At 39.3% G+C, this 22,762-nt stretch overlaps 1 protein-coding gene across 11 annotated transcripts in view; it reads left to right on the top strand.

Moving 5' to 3' along the window:
• Med12l (mediator complex subunit 12L) overlaps positions 1–22,762 on the top strand; it is a 346,663-nt gene that overhangs the window by 283,251 nt on the left and 40,650 nt on the right. For 5 of the 11 annotated variants that reach the window (XM_076574135.1, XM_076574141.1, XM_076574131.1 and 2 more), the window contains 16 exons: positions 3,821–4,048; positions 4,636–4,777; positions 6,110–6,230; positions 6,582–6,683; positions 7,349–7,462; positions 10,891–11,090; positions 12,470–12,658; positions 13,189–13,263; positions 13,376–13,566; positions 14,391–14,552; positions 15,925–16,036; positions 18,012–18,101; positions 19,069–19,178; positions 19,387–19,522; positions 20,308–20,469; positions 22,216–22,578. In XM_076574135.1, the coding sequence (XP_076430250.1) occupies positions 3,821–4,048; positions 4,636–4,777; positions 6,110–6,230; positions 6,582–6,683; positions 7,349–7,462; positions 10,891–11,090; positions 12,470–12,658; positions 13,189–13,263; positions 13,376–13,566; positions 14,391–14,552; positions 15,925–16,036; positions 18,012–18,101; positions 19,069–19,178; positions 19,387–19,522; positions 20,308–20,469; positions 22,216–22,578 (2,497 nt within the window). The remainder of the gene's footprint in view (positions 1–3,820; positions 4,049–4,635; positions 4,778–6,109; positions 6,231–6,581; positions 6,684–7,348; positions 7,463–10,890; positions 11,091–12,469; positions 12,659–13,188; positions 13,264–13,375; positions 13,567–14,390; positions 14,553–15,924; positions 16,037–18,011; positions 18,102–19,068; positions 19,179–19,386; positions 19,523–20,307; positions 20,470–22,215; positions 22,579–22,762) is intronic. The other 6 variants (XM_076574139.1, XM_076574140.1, XM_076574133.1 and 3 more) reach the window with 3 other exon arrangements.

Here is a 22,762-nt window from a genome sequence, read left to right on the forward strand (position 1 = left end):
TAAATGATAAAAGTCTAACTAAAGAATCAGGCAGAGGTGGTGCACACCTTTAATCCCAGCACTCAGGTGGCAGAGGAAAGTAGATCTCTGTAAGTTAGAGTCCAGCTTGGTCTACATAGTGAGTTCCAGGACAACCTGTCTTAGGGGTTGGGGGAGGGGGCGTCTCACAGAAGGCTCATTGAGGCAATGCTTTCCTGTCACATCCTCCTTTGTTTTCACATCTCCCTTAGCAGACTTCCCAGGCTACTTTCCGATTTAGTGTTCTTTGTGCATCATAAAGTAGCAAAGTCTTCCCACTTCCTAGGGATCGATTAAGGCTCTGTAACCTTCATCTTCTACCACTTCTCAGACCAGTGTTTTGAACTTTATTTTCTCCTTTTAAAACTAGTTTACTCTTTAGCATATCACTTCTTCAGCTGTGGATGATCTTCTAATGAAAGGCCAGCACTTCTCTATCATCCAATCAACATGAATCAAAAGCAATTATTTACCTCACCTGTTTTATTCAACTCAGTTACAATTTGATAAATATTGATGTTTGGGACATGACAGATTATAATAATCCTGTGTGGATGATGAGAGGATGCTGTTAAATCTGCAGTTTGGTCATTATGTCTTTAAACTGCAACCGTTGTCCTGCCAAGAATTTTACTCCTATCGATGGTGTTGCTTTAGGAACATTTTTAAAGGAGTCCAGAAAGCTTTTGGCTTTATAAACTTGATACTTTTATCCTCTCAGAACTCGGATTCAGCTTTCATAGTGAATTAATTTTTTGCAGTAGAGTTAGAGCCTCGTCCTAGAACACATTGCTGTTTGTGTACTGTGGCTACAGTTTCTTGAGTAGAAACGCTTAGTATCTTCCCTTTGCTTTGACCTCACATGGACCATTCTCTCAGAGGTCTTTGCATGCTTGCCTCTTCCTTTGTGCCCCTACTTTCTTGACTGTCTGTTAAGTAGGATCCCCAATTCCTTTCATCCGTTGCTTAGCATTGTTGCTTCCATAGGCAGCAAAAGTGCTAGACAGTAAGTGCCTGTTGAGGAATTTTAGATTATTAATTGTAGGAGAAGGTAATAATGTGGCAGAGGGTGTTAGGACTCCAGAAGGAATATGGAAAACATGTCAGTTATGGTTTTCTCAGCTCTTCCATGCCCGATGTTCACTTTGCTCATACATGCCATGAGCTCTAGCTTTCATGTATGTATTGCGTTTGACCACTCTGCAGTATCCCCATCACTTCCATCACAGACATCTCTTCCTTTGACCAACTTGCAGAGTCCTCCTCACTGGCTTCACTGCCTTCACCCTCTCCTTCATTATGTTCTCCCCTGTCCCCAGAAAGCTCCCTTCTGGTCCTCACACCCAGAGCACTTTCTACCTGCTGCCGCTCTTCCCTTGCTTGTGGTGCTCGGCCCAGTTTGGTGCATGTGCACCATTACACACCATCTGCAGCCTTGCTCTCCAACAGCCTTGTTTTAAATGAGAACCCATTCTCAGTCCCTCATTCTAGAAACCTCAGTATCAGTTGCTCCTCCCCCGTACATTGTGTATTTATTTACTTATGGTTTGGCTCCTCTCTGGGATGCAGATCTCCAGAGAACTTATATTGTTCACTCTTTTATCCCCAAATTTTGAAGATTGCATAACTTCTTAGTAGGCATTACTGTATTTTGACACAAAAACAATTTGTCTGTTCTACCATTGCACAATTGCACTGCTGTTGAACGAAAGATTAATAGTGTTAATAAAGAAAACTATGGAAAATGTAACCTTTGTAAAAATATCTGAATGAGTCTCAGGAAATGTTTTTCATGAGAATGGTGTAACAATAAAAATACTTCATTATGTTCTCTTACTTCATTTTGAATTTTCAGTTTGTATTTCTCAAAAGAGTATTCTTATTGAAGATGGGCTTTTTGCAACAACCTTGGTTTTAATGGTGGCCAGCCCCTACTGCTCTGGATTTATATTTAGGAGTCTAGCAGTGGGCTAAGGTGCTCCTAACATGAGCAGGGTAGGCATCACAGATAATGTATGCACTGTCCTCAAAAAGAAACAGGAAAAGAAGGCAGCTTTCTTGGGATATTATGTAGTCAGAGCTCTGCTTGGAGGTTAGAAAAAACATTTAAAAAGAAGCCAAATGTGAAGGGAGATTTCTGTTAATATAGTAGTAATAAAAGTTTTAATAATTTTACCTAAAACACCATAAAATTGTGTAAGGAAGACATTTGGGGGAAGTATAACACTAACCATTTCTACTGCTGCTCAAGCTCCTGTGTGCCAAGTACTGTGCTGGTTTTTCCATTGAGGTTTTGAATTGTCAGAACCCCAGGAACCAGAAGTGTGTTTCCTTACCCACCAGTAGTGTTCCTGATCATTTTTGACATTTGATGAAGCCTGGACTTAGAACAGGTTTTCTGACCTCAAGGCAGTCATTGCTTTCATTACTGTATCATGTTCTTCTGAGACATGCGGTTACAGAAGGAACATGCCTGAGTTTTTGGCTTCATTCCCTGTGTGTAGGCAGCAGAGAGTGGGAAGAATGAGAGAATAGTCGTAGTGGTAGCCAGCATACTATTAACACATAGAAGCACCTCTTGGAGAGTGTGATAAAGGAGATAACAAGTCTAGAAAGGAAAGGTACAGAGTTTAGAGAAGTTCAGATGTCCAGCCGGAGAGGCACTCCAGAGAAGTCAGGATCTGAGGGCAAAGTGGGGTGGGAATTGAGAAGGAAAAGCAGAGTTGGCTGGGCTTCTGAGATTTGGTAGATCTCTGTGTCACCCTAATAATAAAAGTTTCATCTGCCAGAAACTCGATCCCCCCAAAAATCCCTACTACACAGCAGAGCTCTTGAGTAGGAAAGGGATGCTGCTTATGGATTTCCGGTTCACAGCAAGAGGGTATGAATAGTTCCATGTGAAAACTGTGGCGTTATATCATCTTTCGTCTACAAAGAAGTGATGGAGAATACATTCTAATTCTCTTTTATTTCTAGTATTCCATATCTACTCAGATGTAACCCACTGTAAATTCTCAGTTGATAGAGCAGGCTCTTAAAACGTTTACTTGTTGCACAGAATGACAAGAAATACAAGATACAGCCCCAGCGGGCCTAGAACTTAGAGCCCTCTCCTTTTTCAAGTGCTGGGATTATAGGTGTATAATGCTATGCTAAGCTATTTATGTTTTTTTTTCCTGTTGCTGAGAAACATGTTCTACATTTTTTTGCTGTAACAGTTTCTTCATACTATTGACTATATTATCTATAGGGAGAGTGTGAGCTCTGTGAATGCAGGAGGTTCAACTTGACACAGCTGTGGCCCAATGCCCACAGTAGCTTTGGCACAGGAGCTGCCACTGGGCATACTATACGCAAAAGAATAGGGTCTGGGGTTTACAGTTGGTATTAAAACCCTGAAATTTTCCTGGTGTGCAATTGGATCCATTTTTATTTTTAAGTTATAGCACTTTATAACTATTCTTAAGAGAGAGACAGTTGTTGGATGGATTAGTAAATACATTGATGTTTTTAGAGCATATACGTGCAGAAAAGATTTAGAAAATAACTCAGCTTAGTAACTAAATACCTCATTTTGTTTCCATATATAAATTAAAAAATTCTTCATTGAGCAATTACTGTATCCTAGATTTTGTACCCTACGCTGGTTTACAGAGAATTTGAGATTATCAATAGTAGGATGTTGATTGTCCAGGAAAGTCTTAGAGTTGTTGCCACTTATCGTGTCCTTAAGTGAAGTGATTTTCTTGGTTGTTTTGTTCTTTTGTTTTTCCCTTTTGTAACTATTTTTCTCTAACCTTAGTAGTGCCTGTTCCAAAGTAAAGCAGACCATCTATAATAACGTAATGCCTGCAAATTCCAACTTACGCTGGGATCCAGACTTTATGATGGATTTTATTGAGAATCCCTCAGCAAGAAGCATCAACTACTCAATGCTGGGCAAGATCCTCAGTGACAATGCTGCGAATCGGTACAGCTTTGTCTGCAACACGCTCATGAATGTGTGCATGGGACACCAGGACGCCGGCCGGTGAGTTTCTTGGCCCTGAATGCATCGGTAATCAAAGAGGAGTTAATCTGGTGTTTCTTTAGTAGTTACCTGAGCTCACATTTGCTTTTCTTTTATTGTTGATTCTTCCTCTGCTATATCTTACTAATTTTCTTAACCCAAGAAACAGTGAATTTTAGATTCTTGGTTTGGCAAGGGATATTTTTTAGTTGTGATTCATTTTGGAAAGCATATACAATTTTGAAAAGAATACTATATTTTGATATAAACTATACTTGGATCTACTTACATTACATCGTATCTTTAACTATTTATCTTGGTGGTACTAGGGATTGAACCCAGGATCTTGCACACGATATATACCCATCTCTGTGTCTTTAATTTTTTATTCTTATAAAATGTAAAAGTATAGATCAGATTTATTCATATAACCTAAATATGCTAATTCAGTGTGCTAATCAAATGTTACTTGACAAGTGGTATTAATTATATCCTTAAATCTAAGTGATGCTTAATGATAATGAAACATGTATTTAATAAAGCAGTCACCTAGAATCATTCCTCATTTGTACCAAATCACTTTCTGCTATTTTCTTTCTCTTTTCTAGGATAAATGACATAGCCAATTTCTCCTCTGAGTTAACTGCTTGCTGTACAGTTCTTAGTTCCGAGTGGCTGGGGGTCCTGAAGGCTCTTTGTTGTTCTTCAAATCATGTGTGGGGATTTAATGATGTACTCTGCACTGTAGATGTAAGTTTTCTCTGTATTTAAAAAACAAAATTTAAAATTTAGCTCATCTTTTTTACTACTTAATTAATTAAATGGTAACATAGCAAAATGTTTTTCTGTGCCATGACCATGCATTAAATAAATTAAAAAATCAAAATAAATAGGAGAAATTCCAACATGTTCTAGTGGCTAAGGTTTTATATGTGAGTGGTCTCAGAGCTCTTTTGTTCTTTTCCAGCTTGGAGTCCTCAGAACAGGACATAAAGCATTTCATGCATGAAGAGAACCAGTACATAGTAAAGAATATAGATGTTTTTATTTTGCGAAAAAAAAGCCATATGTAGACTCAAAGGATACTCAGTGTTTCTCAGAGTATGCCTAAAGAGTGATGGAGAGATTGTCCAAATCATGTACATAACTTCCTGGTGTTCCTTGTTGCACCCATGATGTATATGTCTTAAATATTTATCTAGATTTTTTAATCCATCTTTGCTTTTACTGTTAGTGATCTTTGTCAGGGATTTCTATATGTTATTAAAGAAACTTAACAGTTGTGAAACTGAGGTTCATTTCCTGTATCTGGTGTTTGGGGACAGAATGGACAGTCCTGCCCCCTTATCTTCATTCTACGGATTAAGATATTATTTATACAAAACACAATGCGATAGGCTGCTTTTCCACACAAACAAAGACCCAAGTTTTTCTTAAATCTACTTTTGTGACTTGCTGCACCGTCTACCAATCCCTTGGAAGTTTGCCATTGTGGTAGTTGTGTTCCCTTAGAATTATCTTCCGGTGCCTTGTGCAATCTGGAATGTAGAGGTTTCACTGTGGCAGAATTAATTGTCCTCCCCCTTTCTCTCCTCTTTCTCTTTAAATTTAACATCCTGTTGAAAGCTTTCAGAGTTCTTTTTAAATGAATTCTCTCACATTAAAAAAATGCATTAGTTATAACAGGAAAGAATGTTCAAGTATTAGGGTCATGTTTTCCCACTAGGGGAATCTCCTGCTTCCTGCCTTACCCACAAATGACATACTGTATTCCATTGGCAACTTCCAATTATGATACATCTTTTAGTAGCTTCTTGATTTTGCTCTTCTGTTGCATTTTCTCAGTTGCGTGCAAATAAGTTAAAGGTCAACATCTGCCTAGAACATTGGGTTATGAGTGAACTTTCTTTTCTTGTGATCATAGAAATAGGCCCAAAAGACAGTAATCGAAGTCATTTCCCTCTGTTGGTTCTTACCGAGATTTGCGATCTTACTGTGTTGCCGGTATTCTCTTAGATAGTGGTCTCTGATACCGTATTAAAGGGTGTTGGGTATTAAAACCTGTCAATGTTTTTCTTGAAGGTGAGTGACCTTTCATTCCATGATTCATTAGCTACTTTCATTGCTATCCTGATAGCACGACAGTGTTTCTCCCTGGAGGACGTCGTGCAACATGTCGCACTCCCCTCTCTTCTAGCGGCAGGTAAGCTGGCCTGGAGCTGCTTTTGTTATTGGTTGCCTGTTGGTAGTCATGTATGACCATGTAAGCATAGGGAAAGGACTGTCTTACGGAGTGGCATGGTACCTGGTGGGGATAGTATAACTGAAGTAGCTGTTTTATGCAGAGTAACATTGAACTCTGGAACAGGAATCTGCTATTGCTTTATACTTGGTTTCAAGGCAGCGTGAAGGTTCTTTGGAAAGGTATAACGAATGACCTTACTAAAAGGAGAATTGATTTAATGTATTACTGAAATTTTAGCAGTAAAAAACCTGAAAAGCTTGTTGTTGGAGTATGTGAGGAGGCTTGCTTTTAATCTCCCCATCTTTCCAGCTTGTGGAGATGCGGATGCAGAGCCCGGGGCGAGAATGACATGCCGCCTCCTGCTTCATCTCTTCCGAGCTCCCCAGGCCTGCTTTTTCCCTCAAGCAACAGGTGAGCTGACCTCAGAGAAAGCTCTGCATTTGTGTTGGTTTGGAACTCAGGGTTCCGCTGTGACCAAGAGAGCTGTCCAGCTTATAATTTCCTCCCTGGTTTCCGTGGGCTTGATCTGCAGATGATGGAAGACTGAGATAATGCCCCTGAAAGGGCTGTCAGCACCTTTCATTATGTAAGATGAGGAAATATTGGGAAATAAACACGAGGAATTAATAAACAATAAAAATGCCTGGGCTCTTAGGAAATACCATGCTGGTGGGAAGTCTCATCCTCTTACATACCCTGTGTTGATTCTGGGCATGCCATCTCAGCTTAGAGGGATGACAACTCATTTATTTACTTTTTCCTAAGGCAATAGGGGGGTATTAGTGAAGTCTAAATCATTTCCATATAGAGATGGATGCATCTGTGTGGGAATCCTACTAATCTTTTTCCTACATCTCTCTGAGGAGCAGAAACATTGTTTTAATAATAATTAAAGAAAAGGTTAAGTAAGAATACTGGCAGTGTTTCTTAGTGATTCCATGAGCATCAATTAAAGCAAACTAATGTCAATTCAGTGCCCACAAGCTAACAATGAAAGACCCTACTGACTGTAATGGTTACAGAAGATGGTTAATGATGGTGAAGAGGCCATTAAGGGTTTGCTGTTGTTTTTACAGGCAAACCTTTCCCTGGAATAAGATCATCCTGTGATAGACACCTCTTAGCTGCAGCTCACAACAGCATAGAAGTGGGAGCCGTTTTTGCTGTCTTAAAGGCAATTATGATGCTTGGTAAGACTGTCCTGGCCTTCAGCCTCTTGGTTAATTACCAGAAGTAGAAGCAAAATAATTTATACTCACAGTGAAATCTATGTAATGTCATTGGAAACCTAGGGCTTTTTTGTTTGTTTGTTTGTTCTTGAAAAAAATGGTTGGCTTTGCCTAAGTCTAGGTAATGGGAGCTTCAAGGATTCTGTCCTTAGCTAAGGTGACCCTGGGAGAACTGAAATATAAGTACTTTGTGTTTGGCTTTAATTGAATGATACTTCATTCTGATGTAAATCAGGGCCTCAAACCCACAGGGCTGCTTTGCCTTCATTTACCAAGAGAAATCATTCTTCATGATAGGCAAGAATAATAGTATTTTTAGTAAAAGGTTTAAATTTCAGACAGATTATATTCCAAGTGCAGAACATCAGAAAACCTGGGTTTCGCTGTAGTGCTTCTGATGTTTTTGTGAGTCTAAACAAGTTCTTATCATCCTACTGTATGTTCTTCATGAAGCAGGGGGGACCACAATGATGCTTGGATTGCTCATGATCAGAGGAGGTTCACGGGCTTTAGATCTAATTAATGATTCCCAAGAAGCCTTTACACTGTTATTTGTGTACTTGCTAGAGTAATCGTACTGTCTTCTATTCATGGGCAATGGGACACCCCAGGATATTTTTAGTATGTAAGTCATAAAGGATTTGAATGATTAGGGGATCTCAAATATTTTCTACTTTTAACTTTGGGTACCTCATTTTGGCCTTAACCAACCAAGCCACTTCATGTTCTAAAGTTGTTCACTTTGATTTAAACAGAATTACTGAGTGGACAGATATCAGTTTCTATGAGCCTTAAATAACACAAATAATATAATCTTACCTTGCTTCATAGATGTTTTTTATACACACACACACACACACACACACACACACATATATATATATATATATATTCTTCAATAGAGTGTTACTACATATATCAACCAGACTCCAAGACAGGCACTATGTTCAGGAAAGGTTGGCCAACACAAAGTAGAAGTTGCTTTTAATTGTGTACTTTTATTTTGTTTTGCTATATTTATTTTGTCTTATGAATTTGTTTTTATTTTTTATCTCATTTTTTTTTTGTTTTGGGGCTTTTTTGAGAGAGAGAAAGAGATCAAGGAAAAGAACATTAAGTCGGATGTGTATGGAAATGGGGAGGATCTGGGAGGTATTTGGGGGAGAAGGAAAATGTGATCAAAATATATATAGTGTGAAAAAATTTAAATTAAAAGCAATCATACTTATCTGAAATCGTCAAACATTTTGTAGCAAAACAAAAGGTAGTACTACCATGAAGGTTCCAGCCTTCTTCCTAAGCTTAGGATTTTATAGGACTATGTAGTCCATGCTAAGTACTGATTGCAGCCCAGTATGATTTCTCTACTCTGATTTCCGAAGGGAAGGAGAACTGGTGAACTTCACTGACTAATAATTGTGAGGGTCATGAAGGCAGGAACTGGATTTCTCCTGGGCTATTTCCAAGTCTCATCAGAGAAAATAAAAAATAGATTTTCAATAAACCTAAGTTGGAAGTACAAATGCATAGTAACATGTTTCAGTGGTGTACACAATGATGAGTCTCATCTAGACAGTGAGCCCTTGTTTGTAGAACTGGACTAACCCCAGTAAGACTGCCAGGTTTTTTAGATATTCAAATATTGTGGGAGGTTCTGGGTCTGGGGAAATTATGATCATCACAGTTAAATGTCAGCAAAGCCTTAGAAGATTCATATAGAATAATTTGTTTGTTGTCTATACAGTTTGCAGAAGGTTCTAGCAATCATGCAGGCTCCAGTCCTCCTAATATCCAAAGGAAATGGAGATGAACAAATGGGTCTGAGAAATGTGCTTGTTTTTGCTCTTGCAGAGAAGTTTTATCTACTTTATTGGTACTAACCAATTTTCTTCTAATTCCTATCTACCAAAATATATATTAAGGCAGGAAAATAGGACTATTATAGTGAAGTTTGTTCCTAATTTACTTAGTAGTTTAACTTGAGATAGACATAGCTGTTTATATCATCCAAGAGTAGAGAATCCATACTTCTAATTTTGAAAAGCTCTGTTGAATTAAATAAACTCTCTTGGGTAAAGCCATCAGCTTTTACATTTTAAAACACATGATGAGTAGATGATAATATACTGGTAAATTGAAATCTATTGTTTATTTTTCCCTCTGTGGCTTTTCTGCTTTGTCATTGTGTGGCAGTGGTGGTGGCGGCGGCGGCGGCGGTGGCCACAGTGCTGGGGGTAGAGCCTAAGGTCACATGCATGAGAGGCAGGCCTCTGCCATTGAGTGATAGCCTCAGCCCCTCTTCTGTTTCTAAGAATTTTGAAAGTAGATATTAATTATGACATTCTGGTTATCTTTCCTCCCCAGAAAAGAGTCATGGTTTGTGTTTGTTTTTTCAACAGAATCAAAACCTTTTGGGGGTTGACCTTGTGTGTTAAAAGTGGTCATTGTTTGTTTTTTGCACTGACATGGTCTTGCTTTTGCTCCCCTACTGCATATAGTGAAGGCCTCCCCTAAATTCAGCCACTGGTTTGACAATTGTCTTCTCGAAGCTTGTTTTGATTTCTGTAGGTAAGCAGGCAAAGTTGGAAGGCTTTGCTGCTGTCTGGCCATCTCACTAGCAAATTATCTCTCTATCTCACCTAATTTTCTTTTCTTCTATGGCTGGAAATTTCTTATTTTACCCAAGTATACCCTGTTTAGTGTTTTGTTTTTTGTTTTTCTCCCAGAATTTTGTTAGTAGTCAAATAACCTTCTTAGCTTCACCTTACTCAGTGTATTAGAGATTGGTCAGGGAAGACCTCTGAGCTGGATGCTACAGAGAGGAAGGTGGAAGACACAGGCTATGTGCAGAGAGCTCTGCTTTCCAGAGCCTCCTTAGTATGCATTGCCCTTTTCCATCCCCAGGGAAATAAATCTCTCTTGTCAAGAAGTTGATAGTAAGGTGGGCTAAGGCAAAACTTTTCTCTTGACCTATGGATAGAAAATAAGTCATTATAAGAGAAGAAATGGAAAAGGGACTCCTAGAAGGGTGAGTAACCCATTTTCTTCCTTGTCTATAACTCAGATAAACTTGAAGCTTTGGTGAAATCAGTGTGCTTTGACTGTTAAATAATCATTCATAATGTCCTTTCCAAGGCTAGCAATAGAATATTAAATCTATAAACCAAAAGAAGGAATGAGTCTTGAGTTTTACTTCTCTCCATGTCCAATTGTTTTGTATTCTTTCATGTATCTCTTGATCCATTCTTTATGTTGCTGGACAACTGGCTATGCAAGAGTAATGCCATTCACATCTTTGAATCCCTGAAACCCAGCCTAATTTACCCATTACATATTTTATTCAATATTCTAAACTTTTGTGATTTTGCTTTTGTGATTCTGTTATTTAGGAGATGCCAAGATTGGCAGTAACAATGTCAACACTTTAAAGAATGATGAGTTCAGCATGAGGGGTTTAAGACGTGATGGGAATGCTGAAGATGCCTGGGCCACCACGCAGAATTCAAAAGCCTATGGGAAAAGTATTTCTATAGAAACTGCCAATCTGAGAGAATATGCTAGATATGTGCTGAGGACTATCTGCCAACAGGTATTCTTTGATTTCAACATGAATTCAGTTCTGAATGATAAATGGCTTCTACTCTGACTTTGTAACTGTTCTTTGAGAGGCAACTGTCTGCTATTTTTTATTTTTATTTATTTTATTTTATTTTATTTTGGTTTTTTGAGACAGGGTTTTTCTGTGAAACAGTCCTGGCTGTCCTGGAACTTACTCTGTAGCCCAGGCTAGCCTCGAACTCACAGAGATTGGCCTGCCTCTGCCTACCGAGTGCTGGGATTTAAGGCATGCGCCACCGCCGCCGCCGCCACCACCACCTGGCTGTCCGCTGTATTTAAAAAATTCTATTTGGGTGGCCCTTTTTTGTCTTTATAACTTTATTTTGAAATCATTTCAAATTTGCTAGAGTTGTAATAATGAAGACTTCCAGTACATCCTCTATACAGATTCACTAATTTTGAACATTTTGTATTTTTTTTTCTTAACGGTTGAAAAGTACATGGTATAGTTGACTCTGCTTTACTTTTGGATACTTATGTTTTTATTTCTTGTAATAACCAAAGTAAAGTTAGTAAAAATCAGAACTTCAGTTTTGGTGCTATAATTTTTCTCTCAGCTATAGATTTGGGTTCAAATTGAGCTCTGATGCTAACGTTTTCTTATGCCATTTAATGAAGGAAGAAATGGAAAAGGAAGGATGCTAGTGTCAAGAAGATAATCTTCTAAGTGATTATATACCGTGTTCTACCTGTTTAGCAGAATATATCCCATAAAATGATGGAAAGCATGTATAACATAATGTCATTGTTACTATATACCGAGGAAAAACAGCAACAGAAAAAAATACCTTGCTACAAAATAGTACCTTAGAGTAAGTCCTCATTTTAAAAAAGCACACCAAAACTTAGCTCCCTCCCCCATACGTTTAAATGTTTTTGCTTTAATCAAAGTTCCTCCCACTTTGCATTTTGAAGATGTCACCATGGTAGAATTTTGTTTTGAAACTTTTCCCATTAGCTGGCGATGTAGCTTATTTGATAGCATATTTGGCAAGCATGCAGGGAGCCCTGGTAGGCAGGAAGACATGGCATTAAATTTAGGCCTGTGATCCCAGCACTGAGGACAGAAGCAGAAGGATCAATACTTCATGGTTAATCTTTGCCACTTAGTGAATTGGTGGCCATCTTGGAATACCTGAGACCTTTTCTAAAAACAAACACACACGCAAAACAACAACAACAGAATCAAAATATACATGCAGGCAAACCTTTCTCCACCTATTTTTCCATTAATTTGTTTTCAGTGGATGGTTCTTACTAGCTTTATATTATTTTGCTCTGAGAAATGAGAATACCATACATAGGCAGGTAGAATCAATACTTACTGTCTAACTGCTGGCTTGTTTTTAGGAATGGGTAGGAGAACATTGCTTAAAAGAGCCAGAACGATTATGTACAGACAAAGAACTTATTTTGGACCCTGTGCTTTCAAACATGCAAGCACAGAAATTGCTGCAGCTCATCTGTTACCCTCATGGTATTAAAGAGTGTACAGAGGGGGACAACCTGCAGAGACAGCACATTAAGCGCATTCTTCAGGTAAGTGGTACATTCCAGAGATTCTGTCAGGTCATTCATTACAATAAGATTGTAGAAAGAATGACGTTGTTGCTGTTCTCCTTTCTGATTCTTGAATTTAATTCTGACTTGTTCTGCAATTTTCTTTATGGTGGCATTATTGTAGTTGACTAGTAAGTAGATGTAGTCAGTAGCAAACAACATATAATCACAGGTAGATATTTTAAGTCAGTGCTATATTTACTTGAGAAATAATCTTTGTGCTGGATCAGTCTTAAATATGTTATTGAAGAAACACATCATTTTGGAATGAGATTGGCTAATTGGTAAATGGATTCTGAGAGATGCCATGCTTATCTGACTTCCAATTTCTGGCTGGGTGGGGAACACATTTTGAAACTTGAATTTTGTGATGAATATTTTTTTATCAGGCATGAAATTGGAAACCATTAATCCATGTTAATTCCCTTGCTGGGCATGAGTATTACTGCAAGGCTATGGTAGCATATGCTCAGTGTTCTTAATGTCATAATCCTTTGCATTTTCTCCAGAATCTTGAGCAGTGGACATTGAGACAATCCTGGTTAGAGCTTCAGTTAATGATCAAACAATGCTTGAAGGACCCTGTGAGTATATGTTGAAAGCACACATGTGAATGAAATCAGCAAAAAGTCATTGATGTTTGAGAATCAAGGAGTAAATAGATGGACTGGCTTTCTTTTATTTTCCTGACTCTAGAGCTCTGGCTCTGTGGCTGAAATGAACAACTTACTGGACAACATCGCAAAGGCAACAATAGAAGTGTTCCAGCAGTCTGCAGACCTAAATAATAATGCCCCCAATTCTGGCATAAGCCTCTTCAACCCAAATGGGATTGGAAGTGCTGATACCAGTAGCACAAGACAGAATGGAATAAAGACATTTTTAAGGTATTGCTTCATAGTTTTGTTAGTCTACCATCAGTATTTCATATGTTACAGTAAACTTGATTAGCCTAATGCATGTTTCATGAAGCTTCTGGAAATGTGAAGAAAATAATTACTTCTAAGTAACAGTTCGTTCCTGTTATTCAACAGGTTCAAGGGCGGAAGTTGGTAAGCGATGTCTCGGCCCTTTAGGTATTTTGTTGTAGGTCCAGATACTTTGGAGCCACAGACAAACTTAATTGTGATTCATAGTATCACTGTCTTTGGGTCAGTCATTAAATATGAAACATTCTCTATGTGTCTTTATTGATTGACAGTTTTTGTACAAATACAGTAATTTGCATTCATAATAGAACTTGTTAGGACCATGAATTAATAAAGTAATCCTTTTCATCATGAAGGACAGATTGGCTTGCATATCATTTTGGTAAAAGGGTGTAAATCTGAGTTTTAAAATTTAAAGATTTATTATTCCTTGGCTTGAACACAATACCATTGCATATTGTGACCATGACTGAAGAGTGTAATGTCCATAGAGAGAAGGGTGGCGAGAGATCAGAAAGGCAGAATCCAGGACAGTCACTGAGAATGGTTTAGCATGCAGAATACCTCCCCAGAACAGCACCTTTTATTCCTCAATGAATGCAGGTGGAATGTATAAGCAGTAAGCAGATGTCTGGTCTTTGGCAAGAAGAGAACGTACAGACATAGGGGAATGTTAGATGTCCATGTCTTGCCCATCAGTGGTTTACTGTTGGGTTTCTGGATTGGCTGTGAGAGCAGAGACCAGCTGCTTTGTTAGGTGTAACGCCTGTTTCTGATTTTAGTTCCTCTGAACGCAGGGGTGTGTGGCTGGTGGCCCCCCTCATCGCCAGGCTGCCAACCTCCGTGCAGGGAAGAGTGTTGAAAGCTGCTGGGGAAGAGCTGGAGAAGGGGCAGCACCTGGGTTCTTCTTCAAAGAAGGAAAGAGATAGGCAGAAGCAGAAGAGGTATGCTGGTAGAGGCCTCCTGTCGAGGCTGGCGTCTGAAGGAAGCCTAGCATCCTACATCACAGTCTGTATCCAGTGTCTATAGCGTTTGGGCTTTGAATGGATTAGGAAATCATCGGCTAAGCAGGGCTCTGGCCTTGTACTAATGTTTAGTTCACCAGTTTCTATCCCTGCCTCTGTGTCCAAATCATTTCAAGGCTGTTGAACACATGGGCTTGCTGTTAATTCTGACCTACTGGACCTTGAAATAATTACTGATTTTTTAAAATTTAGGAATCTTGATCTGGACTCTTGATTAAAAGTAGTCATAACAACTGCCAAAACTAATGTTTATTTCATTTATTTTATGACCAAGAAAAGGTTTCCAATAATTACTTTTGAAAATAGACCATCTTATTGAGGATGAATATTCACACTATAAATTGAACAGCCAAGGAACTTGAAATAGGAAAGTCATAATTTCTTCATTTTATAAAAATTTAAAAACAGAGATTCTTGTTGCCTGTTAATAATACTGCCATAACTAATTGCTATTTATTGGCCATCTATAAAATGGAGCTCCTGCCGGGCGGTGGTGGCGCACGCCTTTAATCCTAGTATTCGGGAGGCAGAGCCAGGCAGATCTCTCTGAGTTCGAGGCCAGCCTGGGCTACCAAGTGAGTTCCAGGAAAGGCGCAAAGCTACACAGAGAAACCCTGTCTCGAAAAACCAAAAAGAAATAAATAAATTAATTAATTAATAAATAAATAAAGTGGAGCTCCTGAGCCAAAAGGTTTGGCTTGGACCTATTTTGGAATTTTTTTCCCTCAATCAGTTTTTCTGTTGTTCTCAAATTGGAAAGATTTTATGAACATGAAAATTTGCCCCTTCTCTAGTGGAGGCTGTGGGCTATGTCAGAGATGTTAGAGGGCACTAGCTGTTTCTAGCACCAACCTGGCTTTTGGAGGCCTCAGACCTCGTGTCCACCCCTGACTTTATCAAGACTATGCTTTTGGCCTTTGAGAAATATACAGCAAAAACCCACAGGTGTCCAAAATAGTCAAGGCTCACAGAGATGTGTGCTTCCTGAAGGAGAGTTTTGTCTGAGGAATTTCTCAATTTTTCTTATTAATCTGTGCATACATTTATATTCTTTGGCATACATATTTAAAATAAAGCAAATGTTCACATGCACTGTAGCAGTAGAGCATTGCCATTCACGAACTTTGCCAGTGGTTTTTAATCTTGTAAGTACAGGAATGTGTTCTCTGGTGGTTTGCCATCCTGTCCTCTATCTAGTAGTAAATACACAACAGCCGTGAGTCTCCTAGAAAGAGGAACGGCTGCACCAGGGGCAAGCCATTCTTTCTGACTGTCACTACTTCCTTTGCAGTATGTCTCTCTTGAGTCAGCAACCTTTCCTCTCCTTGGTCCTTACCTGCCTTAAGGGACAAGATGAACAACGGGAAGGCCTCCTAACATCCCTGCAGAATCAAGTCAATCAGGTAAAGTCCAGTGTGATATTAATGATGGTATTCCTTCCTTTCCTTTTGAATACAAGATCAGACAGACGTGTCTATAAATGAGGTGCTGGGAAACGACAGTCCATGTCCCGTTCCTCCTCGCATCCTGGCCACCATAAGGCTAACAACTTTACAGTAATTATGCGTTGACGGATGTATAAAGACTATAAAAGTAACTGCCTCATACTGCTTACCAGCTAGTTTGCTGATCTCTGTGGCACCTTCCTGGAATCCTGGGGAGCAGAAAGAAATTAGAAAGCATGGAATCGAGAAAAGGTGTTAGTTGGTGGTGTGAGGTGGTTTATCCTGACACAAGGCCGGGTGCATCCCTCCCTGTGATGTTAAGTGGGAACTCATAACCCTTCCTGACTGGGTGTGCGCTCTCTCTCCCACTTGGTTTCCCTTCCATTCAAGCCTGGATGGACGGGGCTCCCTTCCTGTTTAGGTGCTTGTGCTGGAAGGATGCCTCTCAGATGTCAGTCTTACCTGCTCCCTCCCTTCCTGCTGATCCCTGTTCACCTGGCCTCCTTAGTAAGGCCATGGTCGCCCTCTAAGTACTTCTGCTATCATTCTTTGTCCTCCCTGTAGTCAGATCTGTTTCATTTTTACCTCCTTTCTTTAGTGCTGGGGTTGAACTTAGGACCTTATGCATGCTAGATAAGCTTTCTGCCGCTGAGTCCATTTTTAGCTTCTTATTTTGAGATAAAATCTTGCCCAGCTGGCCTTCATCTCTCTCAGTAGCCCAAGTGAACCTTGAACTCCCAACCTTTCAGTTTCAGCTTCCCAGTTAGCAGCTGAGGACAGGGGAGTTGCAGCAGGCTGAGCTGACTACCTTGTTACCATGATTGACAGAGGCTGGTGTTGCCCCCATATGCAATTTGGAAAGTATTGTCTTTTCATAGCATACTTTCAGCTCTGCTGTTGATAGTTGTTACTTGTAAAGTGATTGATTTTCATACATTGCGTGGTGTGGGAAGAGGAGAATGTATGTAGGGATGAGAAAATGCAGGGACCTGGGAACCACAGCATACAAGTAGAAGTTAGAGGAGAACCCTTCCTCTTGGTCCTGTCCTTCCACTTCCCTGGAGACAGCATCTCTGGTGTTTGCTGTTGCTACCTGTGCTCACATGGCCTGTGAGCAGCTGGGGACTCTTTTGTCTCTGCCTACCATCCTGCTTTAGGGATGCTGGGATTACAGAGGCCACTTCCCCATGCACCTTTAAATGGAATTCCAACTCGGGTCCTCACACTGTACATAAGCTTTTTACCCACCAAGTTGTCTCTGCAGCCCTTTTTAGCTCATTCAAGGTGATTTTGATTAGTTACTGTTCAGTTAGAGCAAGGCAGGGGTTTTGTGCTTGAGTTTTGTTTATTGGCTCTCGTCATCTGGTTCTGGGATGTGCCTACCTGTTTGTCTTTCTTCAGTAAACCCCTCCCAGAGCTAATCTTGAGGAAATGAAGAACCAGTCCACTTTATGAATTTGACTGATCTTGGTCTACATTGAAAAGAATATATTCTCTTTATCAGGAAACATTATTCATTAGATAGCAAGTAACAATTCCAGAAAGATGTCAAAAATAAAAAATAAAACATTTGCTAGAATTTATAGCATGTCCCTAAGAAGTGTAACATGGGACCAATGAAAAATGGAATTCTGTCTTTTCAATATTTATCTACAGAATACTAAATTAATAATGTTTAATTTGATGGCCCCATGCATGCATATATGTGTAATTAAGTCAGATTCTCTTCCCTCAGCTACCCAGTCAAATACATCATAAAATAGCTAGGGTTTTGTCTGTGTAGAAGAAGAGAAGAAGATTAAAGAAAAATACAATTTTATATTTCTTAATTTTTAAAGCTAAGAAGTTGGTTTTAGCTGTGACTATTAAGCTTAATTTTAAACATGTAAAAATGATCATAACAAAGTTTTTCTTCTTTTGTTCCTGATCTTAGATTTTAAGTAACTGGCGGGAAGAAAGATACCAAGATGATACGAAAGCCCGCCAGATGATGCACGAGGCTTTGCAACTCCGGTTGAATCTGGTAAGGACCATGGAGGGTTTCCATCACACCTCTCTCTCTATGAAAATGACGGCAGCTTTCAACTTCTGCTGTGGGCAGAATCTGCATGGCAAAGTGAAGCCTTCCCCTTTCTGTCTCTACCCACTTCCTCTTCTCAGAAACCTTCTGTTTCCCTTGTCACTTTCCTTCCTGTCTGGATTGAATTCTAGACGGTCATGTTTTGAGCACCAATTTTCTTTTCTACACAGACTCCTTGTAGCAGCTCTCCACTTCTCTTCCATTGGTGCTAAGGGGGGGGGGGGGTCTAAGAAACCCTTATTTGATATGAATGTTAGCTCTACTGTATCTTATTTTAAAGCCATCAAATCCATCAGCCCTAAATTATCAGAATCAATTAAATCTGTCTAATGAATTAATTTAAAAAAGGACAAATCTCACAAGAATGTTTGTTACAGAAATCTAAAAGTCCTCAAGACATTTTATATTCCATTGAGTTTTTCTCTTCCAGTTGGACAAACCCCAAATGAAATCTACCTTGGGTGACAGCATGTCTGGTTTTTGGCAGCCTAACCTCCACACAGGAGCTGGCAGACCTAACAAACATCTGAGGATATTGTAATAGCAGACTTAGATACAATAATAATCGAATATCACAAAATTGCAGGTTGTTAGACAGAGATTTGATGCTCTTTGGGTTTAACTTATCTGCAATTATGTTTAAAACCATGGGAGACTGATAAGAAAAGAAAGCCAGTAATACTCAAGTATTACTCTTTTTGTTAAGTTTTGAATGACTATAATATAATGAAAGAACCAAAGATAGTGATAAACACATAGCCAAATGAGACAGACTACAGGATAATCCATAACATGTTTAGCAAGAACCAGTTCTTCACAACTCTTGTTTTAGCACATCAACATTTAGGCAGTAATAGGGGTGGTGTTTTATCCTACAGGTACAAATGCTTTCTTGTATTTTGTATACTAGGTAGGAGGAATGTTTGACACAGTGCAGCGAAGCACCCAGGGGACCACTGACTGGGCTCTCCTACTCCTCCAGATTATTACTTCAGGAACTGTTGACATGCACACTAACAAGTATGGTTTGTTTTTTTTTTTTTAAATCAGTTTATACTTTTTTGCTGCATGCATGCGTGATATAAGCTTTGATATACTGATAATAAATTCTGACACTTACTGACTTAGATGTCATTAAAAATTCAGCACTTAGAGTAGAAATGCATAGATAATTATGTGTATCTTGGTTTTGTTTTTAAAAATAAAATGGGTTTTTCTTTCCTCTCAGTGAATTATTCACAACAGTTCTTGACATGCTGGGCGTTTTAATCAATGGGACATTGGCTTCAGACCTATCAAATGCTTCCCCTGGGGGCTCTGAGGAGAACAAACGTGCATACATGAATTTAGTAAAGAAACTGAAAGTAAGTTTGTGATCAGCCTCTATTCTGAAGTCGTTTATGGACTGGTCTGATTTCTGACTCATTAATTTACATGTGCATTTGATTCAACATAATGCAATTATTTGTTGTCTTGCCTAGGCCTGCCAGTCCTTCAAAGTGACAAGTATGTTATCGAAAAGATTTTTTTTCTAAATTATTATATTCATAAAATGTGTTCAAATTTTAAGGGATTTAGAAATGCATTATCAAATATATAACCAAAGCTCCAGTGTCAGATTTTAGTTAAACCCATGCTCAGATTTGTACATGCAAATGTAAGAGTGAGCATTTGCCTTGAATTTGTAAATGTGACTCATCTGATAACCCACAAATAGTCCTTGAAATAAACAGTAAATAAACATTGCAAATACATAAATCTGAAGGCTTTACAATAAAATAACTGATGGTTACCTTACAGCCTGACCCTGGAAACGAGAAAATGTCCGTGCGGCAGCTCCCGCTGTGTGACTGCGAATAACACAGTGGATTTTTGTCATCTCAGCACTCTGATATTCCTTGTATAACAAGGCTGCCTTTGTGTGACTCTATTTTCTACTGGAATAGAAGAAATGAAACATTTCACCAGTCTGATTTGCAGCTGTTCCATCGACTGTGTTGAGGGTTAAAAGACATACTAGCTTTAAAAAAAAAAGGAAATGTGTCATTGGGGAACTTCCTTCTTGTGAACTTTTACATTCATTGTAAAGTCAGAATTTCTGTCTCACTTCTCTCTTGCTTTTCCATCTTTTTTTTTCTTTCTCTTCTAGAAAGAACTAGGCGACAAGCGGTCCGAAAGCATTGACAAAGTCCGCCAATTGCTGCCTTTGCCAAAGCAGACATGCGATGTCATCACTTGTGAACCTATGGGTTCTTTGATTGATACAAAGGGAAACAAAATTGCTGGATTTGACTCCATCGATAAAAAACAGGCAAGAGTAAATGGGTTTTTTCCCTCGTATATAACTATATCTAGTTATAGAAGCCAAGTGACTTTGCTTACAGTCTTGGAGGATACACAGAACATCTTACTTTCATTTCTGAATTTTCAAGGTATGTTGTTGTCATCTAAGCGCATGGCTATTGGCATTATAAGAAGCCATGTCTTTGAAGGTCTCCATTTAAAATGCTTACCTGGACTAAAGTAAATTAATGGAATCTACTGAAGAGGTTAAGTAAGAGCCTAGTATGAAAAAAAATAAAATAAAAGCAAAAACCAATTCTGATTTTATTTCAGGATAGGAATCAGAGTATGTTTATATAAGGAAATTTTTGTTGATAAGTATTTTGAAGTACTGAGTAAGCTATATTAAATAAAACTACTAAGTGTTACAATACTACGTATTGTCAATGAAGCAATGTTAGAAGGGCATTCATTTTATATAAGATACTTTAGGAATTTCTTTAAAATTGGGGAAGAATGATCTGCTCTTCTTTCAAAGAACACCGAGCAATCATTGTCACTCTGCATTAGCAGAGATAGATGTGGGGAAATCCCTTCCCTTACTGGGAAGTAGATGCACGTTCAAATGGAGTGGGATTTGTGGGTAATGGTCCAGAGTGGACTAGGAGGCTCTGAGGAGGACAGTCTCAGCCAGACAAGGGAGAGGCCGTCATAGCAAGGTTCTCACGGTAGTTGACACACAGACCATTTTGAAGGATTAAGACTTACACAGAAAAAGAACAGAACAGACAGGGAAAGTTTAAATCCAGGCAGGAAAGGCGACTCAGAGGGGGAAAGCAGTGCCCTCAGAATTCAGAGGTGCCTAAATAACGTAGCAGTGCACTCATGGAAAGGGAAAAGGCTCCTACTCACAGGCAAGGTGACCTGGGCTTTCCAGCAGTAGGCATCCAGGATCCATTTAGATTTGAGCTCTACTCAGGAAAATGCTCTCCTCACATGACAGGCAGCAGGGAGTGGTGACTTATCTGGTGGTGTTAGAAGAAGCCTCTCGTACAGAGGAAACACAGGCAAGAACAGGTGTGTTCACATCTGGGGTGAGAGGAAGGTACCTTGGCCATTTTTTTAGGAGAAATGTCTTTGAATTGGTATACAGGAGAAGTCACCAACAATGTCACCAATTAATGTTACAAAGATAAGTTGGCATTGAAAGACACCAAGAATAAATACAAAGAAAGTTAAAAAAGAAAAAGATTTGATTTGTGTTGTACCTGTTTCTGTAATTAAGTTCTTTCACAACATTTTGTTCCAAGATGCCATGTTGGGTACATGAGAGGTCCACATACTAAATCAAGTCCATGTAGGTTGAACTGAAGTGAATATGAGCCCAAACAGAGGCAGACTTTTACATTTTTGTTATCATCTCAAAAATACTGAATAGGTTCCTGAGATGAGTAACTGGTTATAATCTTGTATCATAAGGCCAGCTTCTTTACAGGATACTTGAGAAATTATATTTCCTAGAACAAACTGAATGATAATGTCGTTTTATAGTAAAATAGTCTAGATTACCTTGAGATGTCTTGAGCGAGTGTCAGGTGGTACATAGAACTAGAGAACTGAACTTTCAAAGTCCTGGACTCCAGGTTGCCTGACTTAGCTGAGTATTTCTATCTGCTGAGCTCCCTCAGTCCATTGCAAACACATGCTTACAGGCTTGCCCTGTGCGTTGGGAACAGGCCAGAGTGTGCTGTCACAGAATGATCTTTTCCCACAGGGTCTCCAGGTCTCTACAAAGCAGAAGGTGTCCCCATGGGACCTGTTTGAGGGTCAGAAGAACCCGGCTCCTCTGTCCTGGGCCTGGTTCGGCACTGTCCGTGTGGACCGGAAGGTGGTAAAGTATGAGGAACAGCACCACTTCCTGCTGTACCACACGCATACCATGCCTAAGCCCCGCAGCTACTACCTTGAGCCACTGCCCCTACCTCCTGAGGAGGAAGAGGAAGAGCCCACATCTCCAGTTTCTCAGGAACCAGAAAGGAAATCAGCTGAACTGTCAGATCAAGGAAAAACCACAGCTGACGAAGAGAAGAAGACAAAGGGAAGGAAGCGTAAGACAAAATCCAGCTCCCGAGTTGATGTGAGTGGGGGATGGGAGGAGGAGTTTGGCTCATTAGCAACTAGGATGGGATTTACCCATGGCCAAACTGGACTCCTAGGAACCTGACCAAGAGTGGTACCAGCTTTCTTATATAGCATTTCCTAACAAGTTTCTGTGCTAATAAATGAAATGGCACACCATGATTTCTCATGGATGACAGATT

This window comes from Peromyscus maniculatus, chromosome 6, assembly GCF_049852395.1.
Source record: "Peromyscus maniculatus bairdii isolate BWxNUB_F1_BW_parent chromosome 6, HU_Pman_BW_mat_3.1, whole genome shotgun sequence".
Lineage (NCBI taxonomy): Eukaryota > Metazoa > Chordata > Mammalia > Rodentia > Cricetidae > Peromyscus > Peromyscus maniculatus.